This window comes from Vulpes lagopus, chromosome 5 (assembly GCF_018345385.1).
Source record: "Vulpes lagopus strain Blue_001 chromosome 5, ASM1834538v1, whole genome shotgun sequence".
In the NCBI taxonomy this organism is placed as follows: domain Eukaryota; kingdom Metazoa; phylum Chordata; class Mammalia; order Carnivora; family Canidae; genus Vulpes; species Vulpes lagopus.
Window position 1 is genome coordinate 95,591,364 of NC_054828.1, and position 20,396 is coordinate 95,611,759.

Genomic DNA, 20,396 nt, shown 5'->3' on the forward strand with positions numbered 1-20,396 from the left:
ACTGATCTCTATTTAGGTTGTAAAATCTTTTGGGTTTGTGGTAGGAAATTAGCAGTAAATAAAGCATGTCGTGTTTAAGTCCCCCCCCCCTTTTTTTTAAGATTTATTTATTTTATTTTAGTGGGGGGAGAGTGAGGGACTCTGCTCCTGGTGTGGAGCCTGACATGGGGTTCGATCCCACAACCGTGAGATCATGACCTGAGCTGATACCAAGAGTTGAATGCGTAACTGACTGAGCCACCCAGGCACCCCATATTTAAGTACTTTAAAAAATATATCACTAATCTGTAGAACTGTGCTGTCCAGCACAGTTGGTGGCCACCTCCCACATTTAGCTATTAGGCACTCTTAACCAGACACTGCATTACAAGAGGCTCAAGTTAGAAATGTGTATGTTGTTTTTTAAAGTATATCCAAATGTGTAATACTGTAGTTTGTGTTGTTTTTAAAATAGCATGTAAGAAGGACCAAGATTCACACTAGTTCCCAGGTGAGTAAAATGTTAGTAGTTCCAGTGATGGATTCAATCCATATCTGAGAAACTGCCATTTGAAAATATCTCAGAATTGAGAGGTTAGCCATTCTTTTTGGTCTCTAAAGCAGAGTTATAGAATTCTTAACTCTTTTGGCAGAACTTTGATTTTTGTCATTTTTGCCATTCTCTGAATTTTTTAAGCACTTGACTTGGTCACCAGTAACATTCAGTCAAGTCCACACCTGTGTAGTAAACACACGTGTCATTAATTTCCTAGAATTTCAGCTTTTACCCCCCAAGAATATAGCCCTAAAGGAGACCATGAAAAGAAATATTTTTGTAAGCCTTTAAAAATGCTGTGAAAGGTTATAGTGGAGTGTCTCTGGGAATTGGCAAGAATTATTCTTATTTCATTATTACCAGAAAAAGACACCAACCCAGATTGGCAAAATTATGAGAGGAGAGGGGTAAATAGATGAAGCTGTCAGCTAGGTTCCTGTGGGACAGGAGCTAACTATGGAGGTGGAATCTTGTTTTAATTATTTTTGGAATAACATGGAAATTTTAAATATGGAACTAACAATGTGCCAAGTCTTCTCAGAGGCCTGGCAGTTAGGATAATTAGCGCTTAATGCTTTGTGGGATAATTGTGTGGATGTGGGTTGCTTCTGACTTAGTCACCTAAGTCAGTAGTATTGTACGAGGTCTTTTTATGGGAGAGGCACAAAAGATCTCTTAGAGAATGCATTGATAGTGAATAGAGGTAATTGTGACATCAGTGACGTTACTGGTGCCTTTTGTGAGGGGGTGGTCTAACAGTGTTTTTTTAAACAAGGAATTGGTTCTAAAACTGATGGTGTTTTCATGGTCCACATTGGACATATTGGAGATTTGGGAGCAGAATTAAAAAAACAAATCACAGTGGAGTTATAATTTAATTAAATGTCTAGTTAGCTTGATTGTGATACCACACAAGTTGTTTTCTTTTAAAAATTAAAAATCGAAAGCTTTCTGCTGGAAATGCCATTATCTAGAATATAGCACTCTATTCCTTAACATTTCCAGTAGTTTTTTGTGTGTCTTAGTCATGTGTCTTCTGTTGACTTTATAGATGGTGGGTTAAGTTTTGGGGGTCAGTTATATTTTGTGCTTTTGTGGTTTCCTATGCTTTATAGTATTTAGATTTGGTTTTTACCAGGTTAATTAAGGCTGTGACTGTCTTCTATGCTGAGAGAATCAAATACCCAAATATTCAGTGTGAGCTTCTAGCTGAAAAAATTGATTATTTTTTTTGAAGAGGATTAAATGATACATGCATATCATCGTATTCCCAAACAGTTGGTGCTATAAAAAGCAAAATAGCAGTGAGTGTTACATGGAAGCCCAAATAGCTCTTGTCTTTTTTTTTTTTTTTTTAATTTTTTTTTTTTTTTATTTATTTATGATAGTCACAGAGAGAGAGAGAGAGAGGCAGAGACACAGGCGGAGGGAGAAGCAGGCTCCATGCACCGGGAGCCCGATGTGGGATTCGATCCCGGGTCTCCAGGATCGCGCCCTGGGCCAAAGGCAGGCGCCAAACCGCTGCGCCACCCAGGGATCCCCCAGCTCTTGTCTTTTAAGTATAATTTTCGTATTAAAAATAATTACTTGAATGGGACGTCCGGGTGGCTCGGCGGTTGAGCATCTCTGCCTTTGGCTCAGGGCCTGATCCTGGGATCCCGCATCGGGCTCCCTGTGGGAAGCCTGGTTCTCCCTCTGTCTGTGTCTCTGCCTCTCTCTGTGTGTCTCTCATGAATAAATAAATAAATCTTTAAAAAAATAAAAATAATGACTTGGAAGAACCACAATAGAGTCTAGAGTTTATCCATTCAGTGAATACAAATTAAGTAGCTTATTATTGAGTATCTGTTTGTGCCTGTCTCTGTGCTCAGTGCTTTAACTAGCCCCTTCATTTGATACTCACAACCCTTTGAGGGCTTATTTTACAGTAAGGAAACAGATATTAGATAACTGAGTAACAGATTGTCCAAATTCACACTGCAGAGCTAAGATTGAAGTTCATGCATAGCTAACTCTGTTAACCTGTACTCTTTATCCGTATACCCCTTCAAAGTAAGAGGGTGTGCCAAGATGAACAAGACAGAGTTCTTGCCTTATAAAAGATCAGAAACTGTCCTACCAAATAGACTGTGAGATGAGCCATGTGAGAGGTTCAGATAAAGACATTTAGAGTTCTGTGGATAGATTATTTAGGAAAGTTGTAGAAAATTTGGTAATTGAGCTTGGGCCTTGAGTTTTTCAACTCTATTCTCAGCTGCTCACTTTGTTTGATTGTACTTTTGCAAAAGTTAACCAGCACCTGCATTGGAGGTAGGATCATGGCTTCTAATTTCATAAAACAAACAGATCTTCTATCTAGACCAGCTTTAATTCACCTGGACACATCACTTGATGGTAAAGAAGGTTGCTAGATTAGGTTATCTGAATATATTTGTGTTTTTCTTGGCATGCACCTCTATCTCCATTCTATTCTCAGCATGGCTATTTTCCTCCTTTAAATCTTCACACCACATGACAAACGCCTCTAGTTCATCCTGTTGGCCAACCATTGCTTTCTCCCTTGACACCCACCCCTATGTTGCATAACTTCCCTCCTGGCATAAACCTCTTGGTTTTCCCGCAGAACTCCCTTCCTCTCAGGGGGGAAAAAAAAGTGGAGAGACAGGGATCTCGGTGAGAGAAAGAAAACTAATTTTATTTCTGAATCTTTAAGAGTTGTGCCACATGGACTTGCTCAGTTCCTCAAACATTGCAACTTCCTCCATTGTGCTGCTCTGGGCCTTCCTGGTGTCTATAGAGTAACCTTCTCCCTGTGAGATGTTCTTTCTCTCCTGTCTGTCTTCTCTACTAAGCCTAAGGACTGTCCTCTGCACAATTTCTGTATGCCTGCATTTCATTTACCACAGTTGAGGTAATTATTCCAGTCCACCCCTGCCACAACAGCAAGGTTCAGATTTCAATTACAACTGTATTAACTATAAGTAATTGCATAAACTACAAACTATCCTCCCAACTCTTAGAGTCCACAAATCACTACATAATAACAGATGTGCATCATGATCACAGCCAACCACAACCCTTCTTTTCAAGTCCATTAGTGATTGGTCACTGTGCACCTGTTACCTTCAGACAACAAGTGTGTAGTTGTCTTGCCTCCTCATCTCCCAGAGGTGAACCCACAATATATTACAGAAATGGAGAGTTAAAAGAGGAGCTTGGTCAGCAAAGGCGAATTGCTAGAAGTGAAATTGAATGTAATTAGATGTGAAAAATAACAGCGGCAAGGTGAAGCTAGGATGAGATGTGGGCCTACATGAAGTTATGATAGAAGCCATAGTGAAAAAGCCCTGTGATTATAAAAACCAAGGTAGAGGCATTTTGACAGCTTTTAATTTAAATTGCACTAGGCAGGTTTCTTTTCCTAGAAAAGTAAATGGAACATTTACTTCTAGTTTGGATTGAAGAGTGTTTAAAAAAAAAAAAAGTCTCCCCCCCCCCCCAAAAAAAAACAATTCTCCATCAGTTTGGCTAACATTCAGGATGTGTTGAAGTCAGTTGGCTCTTTGAAAAAAACAGTGAATATGAGGAGGTTGAAGAACTTTACTGCCAGTCTAAGATGGTTTCATCAATTCAGAAGTCATCATGAATTGACTAATGTTGTGCTCTCTGGGAAGGCTGCTCATGTGGATAAAAATGCTGCTGTGAAATGTGTACCCAGATTCCAAAGATTAGTTAAGGCAGGTGTTATCATGATTGTCAAGGAAGGCAACCATCAAAAATTTAAAGAACAAAAGATACAGGTTCATGAAGTGATTGTGAAGGATGTAAGGGATGGATGAACTTGCTTATAGGAGACAACACAAGAGTGTAACTTTAAAACCCATGTTTACCTGGCCAGTTAACTGTGACCAAGGACTTGGGGTCAGAAAATACAAAGGTGGGTGCCAGGGGTACAATCCTGGGGTATAAGGGAGAGGTGCTATAAGGCAAGGGTTTTACCTTAATACTTAGATGTGCTTACATGTTTGGGGGCAGAGATCCTTAGTTTAGAAAAGGACATTTTGCCAGAAAGGGAGAGCTTAGAAATGTTTAATCCCTTGCTTTGTAAGATACAGGCTTAATATAATATTCAGAAGTAGAATGAAGATAATATATTAAGAATAAAAAGTTAAGAAATATGATTTAAGAAACTTGACAACCTCTATTCTGTGAATTTGAGTTTTGGATTCTCCCCATACTCCTCCAGCTCCTTTTTGTAATGGAACATCTATTTACTTCCCTAAAAATCTCTTGGTGGGGGTGGAGGTCAGGAACTAGCAATGTTAGTATTTTTCTGATTATTTTGTAGCCTTGTTTATAGCTAAACTTGAAAGTGGCTAAAAAATAAATGGTAAATTGGGAATGACATTGTCTAAGTAAATACCTCTCTCAAACATATAGAGTTTGCGGAGCTTAAGTTCATAATGCATGGCTTGAATTACCTTTAGGAAGTGTAATTTGCAATTACTCTGTTAGCTCTTTGATGAAAAAAAGGAAGTTAAATATTACTTTTGCATTTGCTTAAAAATTTATTACTTTCTTAACTATAAAAGTAGTATATGTTCATTATAGAAAATTTAGAAAACAAGGACAGCAGAGAGTGTGTGTTAAGTAACTGTCCTTGGACTGCCATTAGCTACTACTCAATGGTGTGTCCTGTTGTTTCTAGACTCCTGGTTCTGCTCTGGTAGTTGGTGCACTGTTCTGGGTTGTCATAGCCCATGCCATAGCAGATGGTAAATAACGTGTGCAATCCAACTTCTCTGGAGTCATTACTGTTAAAAATTCTGATAACTGGAAGTTAATTTTTCCTACGTATCCCAACTTTTCCCCCCTATAATATTATATCCTGAACAGTTGCCTGTGAAGATGAAATAGATTTTCTTCCTTTGTAAATTGCCTACTTAAGGACTTTGCCCTTTCTCTGCTGCATTTCATTGTTTATAAAAATTTGTAGGTACTCTGTTAGCTCTCTTTTTGACTCTACAAACTCTAATATACCTCATATCAGAAACAAGAAAAAGCTTGCTGCCTCTCCTTACTTGTTAGTAGGAACACATATGCATTTGTAAGTGAGAGGGGGGCAGGGTAAAATTTGGTAATAAGTAACCTGATTTAAATGTATTCCTTGGCCCAAGTGTTGTCAGTAGATGAATGGATAAAGAAGATGTGGTATATATTCATAATGGAATATTATTCAGCCATAGAAAAGAATGAAGCCTTGCCATTTGCAATGACATGGATGGAGTTAGAGAGTCTTATGCTAAGCGAAGTAAGTCAGAGAAAGACCAATACCATGTGATTTCACTCATGGAATTTAAGAAAACATGAGCAAAGGAAAAAGACAAACCAAGAAATAGACTCTTGACTGTAGAGAAAAATTAATGATGACCAGAGGGGAGATGGGTGGGAGGGTTGGGTGAAATAGGTGATGGGCATTAAGGAGTGCACTTGTGATGAGTAGCAGGTGATGTATGGGATTGTTGAATCACTATGTTATATACATGATACTAATATAGCACTATGTTAACTATTCTGGAATTAAATTTAAATAAAAAATTAATGTACTCCTTGGAACTCAAAATCAAGAAAGGTGCCTGACAAACTAGAGATTGGCTAAAACACAGTACTTTTAGTACTGTTGGTTGGTGTTGGGCATTCATGAAAGATTGCTGCCAAAAGTACCTTGTTGGGGTCAGTGGGATTTATCCCTGACTTGGTGTTGCAACTTGACTGCATGCGTGTTAGTGCCAGGCAAGGAGTCAAGCCTTATTTAAATTTAAGTAAATACTAACCAAAGTCCAGGTGGTTAATATTTTTAATAATAACTTTGATTTTTTTGGTCAGAAAAGTTTCATGATTGGACTCTAAGATGTGAATGTATCAACGAGTTGATTAGGATATTCATTTGTGTACAACCCTTAGGGTAGGATCCTGTAAAAGTACAGTTCTGTGAAGTCTAATCCCAGTCAACTGATCCATTATGAATTAATTGAAACATTTTACTTTTGTGGTTTGTAGAGCTACTCCCTAGTTTATATTCCTACCCAGTTAGGTACCGGTGGTCCTTCATGAAATGGGTTAGGTGGGGACTATTTGTCCAACTAAAGATCAAATTAAAGAAGAATATGATACAGCTTCTACATCTTGATATGTTTACAGGAATAAAGTAATGCTTCCTTACCACTTGATTGCAAAGTTGATTTTAACAGCTGGCCTGGTGTACATTTTTATTCTAGTGCCCACCTGAAGTGGTGGTCCCAGCCCAGGATTGTTTGTGCTATACTGTAGAGGCTTGAGTCCCTGTACTTCAGATCATTCAAAATTGAATATTGTTCTTTTCCTCATTAGCACTGTTTATACAAATCATTTTGGCACATATATATGTAGTTCTGCCTGCTTAGAGTGAAAGCACCTTGAGGCAAACACAAGTGTTTGTTGTTTTTGTTGTTGTTGTTTTTAATCTCAAAGTGCATAGTACAAAATCTTGCACCCCCAAAAAGTCTGAAAATAGATGGTTCCCATTCAGAATCATATGATTCACTTATAAATATGCCATGCCAGTTTAATAGGAAAGGGGTAATGGTTATGGGCAATTGAGTAGTGAGTGAATCTCATGGCCAACACCTGCTTTAAAGTGTGCCCTTGTATAGTTCCAGAAATACCATGTGACTCATCAGAGTCATTTTTGTCTTGGTTGGTAAAACCTTACTAAATGTGTAACTGTCATCTGACTTAATATTTTTTTCTTACTTTCACTGGCTGAAGCGTCTCTTTGGGTGTAGTTATGTTTATTTTCTTTACAAAAGTCTCTGGGCCAAGGAATTGATGTTACCACTGATTTCCACAAGATGGCAGATCAAGCCCTTTTATTGTATTTGGTAAGTTTCAAAGAATTTTTGACACTCCTTGCCTATACTCTTAATTACATTAAATCTTTTCTGCTTTTTCTTTAGATGGGCAGTATCAAACCGAGAAATGCTCATAGCCCAAAACAGCTCCTTGGAATTTAAACTACACAGACTTTATTTTATTAGCTTATTAATGGGTGGAACTACAAATCAGCGAGAGGCATTACAATATGCTAAAAATTTTCAGCCATTTGCCCTGAATCATCAAAAAGGTGAGTCTGGAGTAAGATGTTTTTGGTATTTTTCTGTTTGCTTGGGTGTGGAGCCCAACGTGGGGCTGGAACTCATGAACTGAGATTAAGACTTGAGCTGAAATCAAAAGTCTGACACTTAACCTAGTGAGCGACCTGGGCACCCTGAATGTTTTTGATACTTGGAACAGACCTATAGCCACCACTGGGATTTAAATTTAACTTAAGGAGATCTAATACATGTTTGCTAATGAACTGAAACAATTATATATGATAATCACGAAGGAAAAAGGTCTAACAGGATCTAGAACAAAAGTAAAACATTGAAGCCTCTTGGATGAAAAGTCAGAGACATTGTATTTTTGGATTCCATATGTAAGAAATATGAGAAGGAGCAAGGCAGGCACTTGCTTTCCCACCCTCCCCTGCCCATGTTGCTAATACTGCCACTACAGAGTGTCTGAGGGTACTCCAGGGTGGCAGCAGTGACACTGAGCTGAGTGTGGCAGTACTGGCATATCGGCCAGTTTTACAGTCAGAGATATGTGATGACCTCATTTATGACCTCATCTTTACTCCTCTAGACAATGGTAGATATTCTGTGCTGTGTATAAGAATAAAGTAACTTGGGATCCCTGGGTGGCGCAGCGGTTTGGCGCCTGCGTTTGGCCCGGGGCGCGATCTTGGAGACCCGGGATCGAATCCCACGTCGGGCTCCCGGTGCATGGAGCCTGCTTCTCCCTCTGCCTATGTCTCTGCTTCTCTCTCTCTCACTGTGTGCCTATCATAAATAAATAAAATTTAAAAAAAATTTAAAAAAAAAAAAAAAAAAGAATAAAGTAACTTCTAGAAAAAAAAAAAGAATAAAGTAATTTGGAGTTCATATTTAGTGTTTTCCTTTTCTTCCCTTTTCTCTCTATACCATTTCTCTAATTTAGTAGGTTGAAGGGAGAAACCAAGCTTAAGGACCAGAATTTTAAAAGACATTGTTAATAATTTAGGCTATATCAATTAGGGGAATTTTTGTCTTTCCCAGCCTCCTACCCACAAGTCAGTCTCTATTTCAGGTGTGATTATTCACACTTTGAAACTGCTGCTGTTTTTGTTTAGACATTCAGGTTTTGATGGGAAGCCTTGTGTACCTGAGACAAGGGATTGAGAACTCACCATATGTTCACCTGCTTGATGCAAACCAGTGGGCTGACATCTGTGACATCTTTACACGGGATGCCTGTGCCCTCCTGGGGCTCTCGGTGGAGTCCCCTCTCAGCGTCAGGTATGGAGATTGGTTGTGCTATTGAAATATGCATTGCTTTGTTTCAGTTTTTCTTAATGTCTTGTCTAGTTCTTGATGTTCAACTTGAAGAGAACATTTGTCTTTCTGAGAAGAGTGCAGTTGCTGTTGCAAGAGATCATCACAATTTGCAGTGAAACAATTTTAGAGCAGTATGATCAGTGAACCTCTGGGTGTCCCTGAGAGCCTTTTCCACTGTGTTGATATTTGCACAGATAGAGCAGGAATAGTAGTGGATTAAACTGCTTGAGCCCTAGCACAGGTCAGGGCAGGTCCCAGACTCCAGAGGACTCGCTGTATCAAGGCTGTTCTTGAATACACAGTAAAAATTATTAGTTTTATTAGATCCTGGCCTTTTAGTACACATCTTTTTGATATTCTATGTGACAGAGTGGGAAATTCTCAAAAAGCACTTTAGTTTCAAGCCAAAAAATCACGCTTATCTCAAAAACTCTATGTTGTGTTCCATGAGCCAGTAAACTAGTTTTTTTTTTTTTTCATGAAACAGTTATTACTTGAAAGAATCACTAAAAGATAAACTACAGTTAATTACACTTAGGCTTTTGGCAGATATTTTTTCACATGTATGAAGTGAGCCTGTCATGTCAAGGAAAGCAACTTTATCTTTTTGTATCTTTTAAGTTCATGAGTTTAAGCTGAGATAGAAATTTGAGGAAACTTATACCTGCCACTGTGGGCTGACAGCTTCCCAGTACTTTTCTGATAATATTGGCAACATTAATGAATTTTGATTTTTTTTTTGATACTATATACTGAAATGTGTTAACACTTAGAAGATCTTAATTCGCTATGGTCTTACAAAATCATGCATGAGTTAAAGATTCATTCACAGTATGAGATGATTGGATTTAAATGTAGCAGGGTACGAAAAGATTCAATGATAAGGATTCAGATTCCACTTTGCAACTAACCTTTACACTATTCCTCATTGAATTTTGATGTGGCATTAAAGACGAATATCACAATTATCTGAAAAGCCAATTAAATTACTATATATCTGTTTAAAGCTAGATTTTTTTTTCATTTACTTCAATCAAAAGAACACACTGCAACAGATTGAATGGAAAAGAAGATATAAGAATCCATCTGTCTTCTATCAAACGAGGCATTAAAGAGATTTGTTAAAAATGTAAAACAGTGCCAGTCTTCTCACAAATTTATTTTTGGTTTGGAAAATATAGAGGTTTTTTTTTTTTTTTATGACATGTAATATATTTCTTTTTTTAAATGAATTGATGTTTTAAAAATTTCTCAGTTTTAATTTCTAGTATAATAGTGATAGGTATAACCCACAAAAACAAATGCCTTTTGAGATTCTTAATATCTATGCATGTAACTGTGTCCTGAAACCAAGAAGTTTATAGACCTAAATTAAGAAAATAATTTCTTTAGCTCTCTCCTATTTATTTAATTCCTTAAAGTGTTTTTGAATCCCTGCTGTGTACCAGTCATTGTATGGGATACAAAGATAAATAAGGCACAGTCTGCATCAAATAAGGTGTTCCATCTGAGCATAGGAGACACTGATGCAGTTAATTATAATGCACGACTAGGCTGTAGGTCAGGTTTTCTGGGGGAACAGATTGTGAAGTGGTGGAGATTGACGTGCAAGAAGTTTGTTAGGATCAGCCCCTGTGGGGAAATGAAAGCCGCAGAATTAGGCAGAGGGTAAGTTGGACTGCAATGTTATCAAAGACCTCAGCCCCTCTCTAAGGAGCTCTGGAGCTATGATGGGCATGTGCCCCAAATTGGGGCAACAGAGCTGTGCTTCCGTATCCTCACACAAAGCAGTCATCTATGACCCTGGTCAGGTCACATGCTTCAAGTGAGGATACTTGTGAAGTGGGACTCAGCTGAGAGTTGACTACCAGCACTTCCAGATCTAAGAAATGAGCACTTCTGCCCAGGACAGGGGCAGGGGTATCCTGGTCTACGTGCAAGAAACTGTTTCAGAATGTCATTAACGACTAATACGCAGAATCTGTTAATCTGGTGGTTTTGTAAAATTTAAAGCTTTTAAATTTTTGTAAAATTTAAAGCAGAGGGCCCTGTGTCCTGTCCAGTGACCTGGGCCCTCTGCACATGGGGATTGGAGGAGTTGACATTTCCTAGGACCAAGCTGTCTGACACATGGCCTGGCACTGACACTTCCTCTTCTGTTCTCCCAGTTTCTCAGCAGGTTGTGTGGCATTGCCAGCTTTAATTAATATCAAAGCTGTGATTGAACAGAGGCAGTGCACTGGAGTTTGGAATCAGAAAGATGAATTACCGGTGAGTTCCACTTTCTGTTGGTTATTTTTTTTCCTGCCATTAGAAGAACATGGATGTTAAGGGTTTAAAATGCCTATTTTACCTTTTAATGAGAGAACATTATTGCAGCTGTTCAGCCAGGATTCTTTTATGTTATGTGTAGATGTGATTAAACAATAGAAATGGGAAGGTATAGTACATTTTGGAGGCACTGGAGTATGTTTTGGGGGCTTTTGTTTTTGTTTTTGTTTTTAATTTTGACATAGAGTAGCAGTGAAAGCTCATGAAGGAAGACGTCGCAGGTGTGTCTGTGGTATACGCTGTTGCACGCAGTATGTTCTGCCCTGTAGTTGATGAAACCACTCATACTATGATTTTTTTTAATTCAAAAGTAGTGAGTCTGTTGGTTGAGTTTAGTTTTGTCTTAAGCATTGATCTTTATGAGATTATGAATTTGTACTTACTAAAATAAGCATATAGTTGTTGACATAAAGGTTGTCCCTGGGACACCTGCAGCCATCAGTGGCCCTCCAATGCTTGTGTGCCACTGCTCTCATGGAACAGACCATGACGAAGCAGCAGCTCCAGTCACTTGCCCACTCTGTTACTTCTCTAAGCAGTAGTTTGTCCATCTCTAAAATGGGAACCATCCTTCTCTTTATTGGACTCTTAAAGGCTAGAGATAACATTGGTGTGCTTAGAATAATATGGGATACATAGTAGATACTCTCCAGTTTTGCTGCCATAATAGTCATGACATGGAGTGACAAAGGTCATTATATATGAGTTTCCACCAGACCTCTGACAGTAGGCACTAAACTTTGACTAGAATTATTATTCCTGTCAAGGTTGTGTCATAGATCCTAAAAGGCTAAGTATGCATTTGGTTTTTGGCTGCTTTTCTGCCACACCTGGGCACAGGTTTATCTGCAGTTACCTTCCAGCTGGTTAACTCTGTCAGTTGGTTGCCTCAGCTACTCCTCAGAGATCTGTTTTGATTAAAGACACAGGTGCATTCCCAGTCCTGAGTGTGGTCAAGATACAGGCAGCACCCCTACTTGATTGCTGCTCATTTGAACAAGTGAAAAGGACTTGAGCCATCACTTGCTTTGCTGAGGCAGGTGCCTGTGAGAATCTGGCAGCTTCCCAGCTATGTTATGAACATCTCTGACATTTGTGCACTAGCACAGAGCATTCTGAAATCAATTTACCCAAAAAGCCTGTGTGTCAGGGTAGTAAAGCAATGGGATGTGATCTGGTTGTTTTTTCTCAGGATTATTCTGTTAACACAGAATAATTTGTCAGCTTTCTTGAATTTGGACAGTAGAATTTATATTGATAATGATTTTAGAAGGAAAGAAAACAAAGAACTGAGATTTGTGGAGCCACTGTCATGTGCCAGCCGCTGTGCTAGGTGATTTCATAGCTTTTGTTTTTTTATGTTTGCTGTGAAGAGAAATAATCAGTACACCTACCATGGGCTCTGATGTACAAATTGTGAAAGGTCTTGTTGAATTTGAGCTTCAGGTTCTTGATTCAGGTGGTTTCTCTGGACCATTACACATAGAACATGGGAAATGTAGATCTGAAGCTTGCACAAAACTTTATCACCTACCTAAATGTGCCACAAAACAGAGTTTCTGGTGGGTTTTGCTCTTAGGGTATATTCTGACAAATTTTCAAGAGCATTTGATTTCTAGAGCATTGCCTTCCCTTTGACTCCTCAGACATCAGATGTTGGTTTGAAAAGTAGTGTTATAAGTAATTTTGAAGGTTAATTAGAATTATAAAGTAACACTTGGATCCCTAAGACTACCCATCTTTGAGGTAAGAATGTTGTAAAAAGTCAAGTTCAGATGAGTACACTGGTGATGTTTTGGCTGCCCAATGTTTATTAATATGTAGATGGTTTTCTGAAATACAGCTTGAGCCTTTTTACTCTTTTTAAGATTGAAGTGGACCTTGGTAAAAAGTGCTGGTATCACTCTATATTTGCCTGTCCCATTCTGCGTCAGCAAACAACAGATAACAATCCACCCATGAAATTGGTCTGTGGTCATATTATATCAAGAGATGCCCTGAATAAAATGTTTAATGGTAGCAAGTAAGTGTCTGACTTTTTAAATGTTGGCAAAGACATTTTCTTTTGGAACTTAGTGGGAGGGGTGGTCTCTGAATTTTTGTTTGTTTTTTTGGTCAGTCTTTTTATTCATAAATTTGGTGATTAGATTTTAATCTTAACTTTTTTGGGTAGGCAGTACATTGTTGTTGCTCCCCCCTGCCTTTACATGAGTCATAATATACTTATTTGCTTATTTTTGCTTATTTTACTTATTGATATATCTTGGAGGTCTTTTATATGCTAAAGAAAGAGCCCTCATTCTTTTTTAAACCTGCAGAGTGTCCTACCATCTGGAAATATGAGAATTTATTTAGCCAATTCCTTATCAATGAACATTTAAATTTTGTTGTTTTAAAGTGAATTATCTACATGTGATATATAAATTGTAAAATTGGAATCGCTAATTCAAAGAGTATATACATTTATAAGTTTTATACCCATAATGGACCCAACTTACTAAAAAAACCAAAAAAGTCTAAAGCCTATTTCTCTAGCTTACGGAGTTAAATACATCTTTCATTGGAGTTCATTTCACACCCATTATGGTAAAGTCTTTCTTTTAAAAGAAGGTCCTTGCATGTAATGAAGCTGTTGTGCTCTTCCCAGACCATTCAACAACCCTGGTGGTGCAGATCGATGGTGACTAGACCATACAAGTTCTGTGCGCCATTCTTGGTAGGCTCCATGCCTCGTAGGCTCAGCAGTTGGCGTCACATTTGCTGCACTTGAATGGATTGTGTGACCAAACAGTTGAAACTTGTTTAAAGACAGGAAAAATCCAAACTTTGTAGAACTGGATTTACTTTTAAAACCACAAGAGTAGTTTTCAAAACCATTGTCTTTGTTTTGTTTACAAAAATAGTTTTCACTAATTTCCACTAAAGAAGAGCCTTCAGTTTTGTGTCTGGCTTGATTGGTATTTATTTGTGACCCTTTAGAGCTTGGCTGTTATATTAGGGGAAAGCACAGTTAACCCTTAAAACAAAATACAGATGTGTGTGTGTGTGTGTGTGTGTGTGTGTGTGTGTGTGTGTAATTGTTAAAGGCATTCTGTAGATGAAAATTGAATGCTCAGTACTGATCCTGTTCCTTGACTCAGTGTTTTCTTTCTTGTCTTCAGATTAAAATGTCCATATTGTCCAATGGAACAAAGTCCAGGAGATGCCAAACAGATATTTTTCTGAAGAAATAACTTTAATTTGGAATTTGTAAGTGAAAATGAATTGTGGCGCATTTCAGAAGAGAACGTTCCATTTAATGCAGCTAACTGAGGACTCCCGTGTTTATATAAGCTAATGCTCCAGAAACTTTGCCAACATTTTAGTGTACACACTGAGGGGAGTGCTCCAGATGAATATTATCATAGGGCTTTATTATATTCTTGGTCTTCATTTTTGATCAAGTAAATACACCAGCAGTTGTCATTCAATGCAGGTTTTTGTACTTAATTATATGGTGATTTTTTTACTTTTTAAGAGCAGAAACAGAAATCAACCTCCTTGCCATGTGTTTAATATTTCTCCTGCTTTTACTTTTGTCATTTCTTGATAATTGTAAGGTTTGAGAATGTTTGTGAAAAAGTTTTACTTCCTGTTATGTATACATAATTAAATGAAAATTCTTGAGAAAAAGTTTGAAAAACTGAATTGTGGTTATAAAACTAATTTGCATTTTTTTTGCTTAAGGAAGAAAGCTGTGATAGATTCCCAATTTGCTTTTTGATGTTTTCCTCTGCTCCAGCTCTCACCGAGAAGTCAGCAGACCTGCATTTGAGCTCTGCTTGTAGCCCCAGCGGGCTGCCTGTTTCAAATTCCATCATGAATTTAGCAGGTTGGTGTGAGAAGTCTTCCACTAGAACAGAGTGGAAGGAGTACTATTGTTCCTTTGCTTTTATTGCCAAGAGGTGCTTGTTTTAAAAGTGTGTTCAATAAAATGAAATTCTGAAGTTAGAGGTGTTCTTAAGTTAATATTGCTCTCTTGGTCTTGGTAGCCCTATTCTCTGAAATTTGCCTTCAGGACTTGGCTGTTTCATTTATATATCATCGCAGACACAGTGTTTTGTGTGTGTGTGTGTATATATGTGCACCAGCATCAAACATTGTGTTTCTGGAAGGGAAGAAGCATGTTCCAGTCCTAAAATGCAGTTACCAGATTTGTTACTTTAAATCCTTCAAGTTAGAAGTTAGCATATTTTCTGTAGTGCAGAATATGTTTATTGCTGTTTTTGTATTTGAATAGTATACTGTTCAATGCCTCTCTTCAAAGTATATCATCTCATTGACTGTGAATCTGTATATTACTCTAATGGATACAGATAATGATCTTTTCTCTTGTGAGGTATCTCCATTTAATGCACTGTCCAGAAATAGCCATGTGTAAGAGTCTTTCTCTGTATGATGAACGAACTACATGGAAAGGACTTCTGTGGACATACTTCTGACTTAAATCCATTAAGTCACTTCATTATGAGAAGAATGTTATATGGAAATCACCAAATATTTGCAACTTTATTTCATCTGACATGGAACTGAACATTACTATAGGAAAACTTTGATGAGAAAACAAAGAAAGAAGAAAATAACAGAAGGAAAGAGGACCGTGACACTTTGCATTTTAAGTCTCAGATTGGTTTCTTTTGTGAGGAGGGAGAAAATAGGTGTGGTGCTGAGTTCCCTGGAAAGTGTCAGCATGTGCAGTAGTATACCAGCCCAGATAGTTTGTCCTGAAATGTTTATCTGGGAGAGCTGGGATTTGTCTCCAGGAAAGCCCTGCTTGATTGCTGTGTGGTCGGGCTTTCTCTGAGTGCTGTTGTGTGCTGCGTAGGTTAACCAGGAATGGCCATCAGCCTGCTCAGGATGCTGGCTTTGTCTGACCCATGTCTTGGCCTCACCGGGACATTAGCTCTGTGTTCTGCTTCCCTGGTGGAACACTCCCTAAAGTTTCCTTCTCTCCACCAAGGCAGTGAAGGCAGAGAGCAGGGGGAAGCTCCTTGGACTCCATAACAGAAGGTAGAGAATCCAGGCACCTCTGGCTGAGGATGTAAACCTGGTTTATGACCTGTATTTTTCTTTGAGTTCTAATCCAGAGTATTTTTTCTTACTATCTTTTTTCTCACTAGGCCACATTTAGCTTTACTCACAACTTCTTCTCATATTTCCACTTAAAAAACATTGAGGTTTCACAAAGACTTCTATAATAATAGAGGCTGGCAGTAAATATTTGGGGGGCAAGACGCTTCACGTAGCCAGCTCAGCCCATCTTTAAGGACAAGAGCCAGAGCTGCTCCGCCTTGCCCCTCTCCCGAGGTTGGGAATCCTGTTGACAGTTTTCTTTGCAGCTCATGAAACTTTAAAAAGAGCATGCATTTAACTGAAGCATTTTATTTTACAGTTTCCTACGTAGGGTCCTTATAGTCCTGCTGAGCACAGTAGGGCCAGAAATTTGAAACTCTAGATTTGACAATTTAACATGAAAATTATCTTGTGACCTTTAACTAAATGCATGGACTTAAAACATTGGCGACTAAATGTGAAGGAGAGGTGGATTTGAAAAGGCCAGACCTTAACCAAAGATGCTGAAGTACAGCATATTGTCCTTTTTACTCTAGAAATCCCTTAAGCGTGGTGTCAGGACCGTATCGCCGAGGCTGTGTATGTCAGCAGTGCAGGAGGATGCACTTTGTCACTCTCTGCCTCCATTAGCAAGAGGTCATGATAGAGCCAAGGGTTGTTTTTTTTTTTTTTTAATAGACTCAGTATAATAATATACATTGAAAACAGAATTGTAGAGTGGTTTCCTCAATTTCCATAGGAACCATTCCATTTATCAGTCATGGACAAAGGCCATGGGACTAAGCTAAACCAATTAAACCTTATTAGAACCTTAGATTCTGATTTAGCCAGAGCGCCTGTGCTTTCTGTGCTTTCAAGTACAATCTGAAGTACAGTGGCTAAGTTTGTCTTTCAATCTCTTTTCTCCTTCGTGTGATCATCACAAATACCATTTCTTTTGTTTTGGTGGTGATTATGTGAGACTTCTAATACATAAATGAACGGGTATTGGTGCCTCTTGCTTTTAAAAATGTTAAAGAGAAGAGCCACCTCATATTCATAGGGTGTGTGAGTATTTTGTGAGTGTATGAGCATTTAATTGAAAATAAGAAAGTTACGAAGTTAATCTTTTGATTTTTCTGTAGCAGCTGATGTATACAGAGACACTAAAACCCACACCAAATTATGTGGGGAATGAGGATCCTTTTTCTCTCCAGGTAGTCCCACAGGTATGTAGTTTGTTCAGTATTCTTTATGCTGTGAGTTATTTCCACCTCAATGGTTCAGCCTTTGGGACAACAGATACTGCAGAAACCAAGAACTCTCTTGGTTATTCGCACAAGACAAGCTGCTGGTAGACATTAGCCCTCTGGTTTTCCAGCTCAACTTCTGATTAGTGGACTGACAGTCAAGCTGGTCAGTTTGCTTAGTCAGCAGACTCAGGTTATTTTCAGGGAAGGCATGGTTTGGTTAATTTCATCACTAGGATGTGTAAGGTGAAGACACAAACCAAATACCTTTCATTACTTAACTCTACGTACATTATCCTTGGTAACACTAGAATGCTGTGGTCTTGCAGGAATGTTAGCAAGGAACACATACATAGAAGGCTTGGTGCTCCATAAGCCTGTCCAGCTGTGGTGGGTTTTATGTGGTACAATAGTGTTTACCATAAGCAGGTACAAACTTCATGAACTGTTCTTATTGAACTATAATTGAATAGATACCAAAAATAGAATGACAAATGTATTTTAATAGCAGATGAGGCGATTAGTTTTAGAGTGAGTTTTCCACTGTTGATTTTACTTCAAGAGATGGGGAGAGAAAACAAAGACTTGTTTTCTAGACATTTCACTCTACAGTGCTAAACTGTAGTGAGCATATGCTTCATTTACTTCCAAAGAGGCAACAGCAGCTGGAATTGGCTTACAGCACATGCTTTGTTTCATGTTGTGGGTGAAGATTTACACTCTTATTTTAGCAGTCACTTAACATTCTCCAGCAAGGCAGATGTGGGGTTCACTAGGATTTAGTGCCTGATCTTTTCTTTTGGGGAGGGGTGGGAGTGAATGTATTGGGGATGGGAGGGAAGCAGGAGAAGAAAATGGGAGTGTGAGTGAGTGTGCATGTGTCTGAGACTCACCGTTCCCCCCACCTGTGTCTAACAAGGAACAGGCATTTAATGTATTTTGCTCACGACTGCAGCGTGCATGTATTTTTTTTTTTTATCTCCTCCATGTTTTCTTAACTTACACTAAAAGGATTCATCAAATCATCTGTTCAGATGGCTCAGGATTGTATTTCTTTTGCTTACGCTGTGCTCTTGGGTTCTATAGTATTTCTATAATTATGTAACAAGAATAGTGTTGCACTGTAATCTATCATATAGAGCTATATGTATGGAAAATTTTGATCAGTTTTTTAAGAAATGTATCCTGTTTGCAAAGGCACAATAAAGTTGCATCTTATAGACTATAGGCAATAAAGCTAACAATAAACCTTATTTAACACAAACCATATTCATACTCTCTGTTCATTTGATTTTGGAAAAAGTCCACCATATCCAGTAGTTTCAGGGATTTCATTTTGACTTAAAAAGTTCTGATATACTTAATTTATAAATTTCAGACTGATATAAGAGTTTTGGAAAACTATAACAAATGCTTTGTTAATGTGTGTATTCCTATGTAAAACACATGGCTTCTCCTGTGTATATTTTTAAAAATTAAAGAAATGCACATTTTAAAAGTGTTTTGTGGAACCAGTCTGTATAAATGTGACAGGTGACAGAGGTATAAGGGAGGGAGTATGGAGGTGTCAGTTGTAAGAAGAGAACATTGCTGCCTGCATTTGCTAAGGATCTGCATGTAAAGAATTTAAGAGAATATCTTTGTCTCCATCCCATCCTGTTTCTGCACCATCAGCAGTGTAAGAAGAGGTGGCTGGGTACCATCCCCAGTTTCTAGGAGGGGATTGCATTAGTGTTTGCCAGCTCCTGCACCCTGTGCATGCTGCATCCTGTGGATGGCAGGGAGCCCTGTGACTGGAGTGGTAGCGTATCACTGGGAAGAGGAGCCCTGAAGCAGCTCTCCTTGGGCTGCTGGTGGGGTGGCGCATGTAGTCTGAATTGCTAGGGAGAAAAACAGGGTAATGTTTCCTACTTGGGAACAAGTGTGGGTCCCACTCAGTTGCATTTGGAGTCAGGGCTCAGGTGGTATAGGTGAGGCCTGGCAGGCCTGGCCAAAGACCCCACCATCTATCCCTGCAGCATTTGGGGCTCTCTCGGACTCAAAGTGTGATCTCTGGCAGCATGAGCATCACCTGAGAGCTTGTGAGAGATGCAGAATCCCAGATTGGCTGCACGCTTGTGAGAAGACTGGCTTCCTTTGCAAGTGGCCTATTGGATGCTCCTTATTTTGTGAAGTATCCTCCCTCCTCAATGGACAGGTAAGGATCACATCTACTGAACAAAATTTACCTTTTTTTTTTTTTTTTAGATTTTATTTATTCATGAGAGACACAGAGAGAAGCAGGCTTCTCTCATCATGCAGGAAGCCTGATGTGGGACTCAGTCCCGAGACTCTAGGATCACGTCCTGGGACAAAGGCAGGCACTCAACTGTAGAGCCACCTGGGCGTCCCAAAATTTACCCTTTTCTTGATTACTAAGTTCTAAGTTGCCAAGTAAAGTTAAATTTAGTGCCCTTGAACTTTGTTTTAGTACAGTGATTTTAAAAACCAGTGCATTTCTTTAAGCATCCAGGCAATTGAAGGGAGTGTTGTGTTTTTAGCATGGCAAAATACATTTCCCATCCCCTTCCCACCAAAATGGGCAAGGATGACCACTAGAGATGTAAAATAAAGGAATTTTGTAATGGCAAGATAAAAACTGAAAATGTACCTTTAGACTGAACAGTAGGTTGGTAGAGATGCTTGGTGATATAGTATCCTAGCAAATAGAAATGTCAATTCACAGAGGACCCA

The 20,396-nt window shown here is 38.6% G+C and overlaps 1 protein-coding gene across 3 annotated transcripts in view; it reads left to right on the top strand.

The window, feature by feature from the left end:
- RMND5A (required for meiotic nuclear division 5 homolog A) overlaps nt 1-18,927 on the top strand; it is a 65,036-nt gene extending 46,109 nt beyond the window's left edge. Inside the window, exons 5-10 of one of the 3 annotated variants that reach the window (XM_041755122.1) lie at nt 7,531-7,697; nt 8,787-8,952; nt 11,160-11,262; nt 13,191-13,345; nt 14,484-14,571; nt 15,049-18,927. In XM_041755122.1, coding sequence (XP_041611056.1) covers nt 7,531-7,697; nt 8,787-8,952; nt 11,160-11,262; nt 13,191-13,345; nt 14,484-14,547 — 655 coding nt within the window. In that variant the 3' untranslated portion in view covers nt 14,548-14,571; nt 15,049-18,927. Of the gene's footprint in view, nt 1-7,530; nt 7,698-8,786; nt 8,953-11,159; nt 11,263-13,190; nt 13,346-14,483 lie in introns of all 3 variants that reach the window. The other 2 variants (XM_041755123.1, XM_041755121.1) reach the window with 2 other exon arrangements.
- Nucleotides 18,928-20,396: the final 1,469 nt, after the last annotated feature.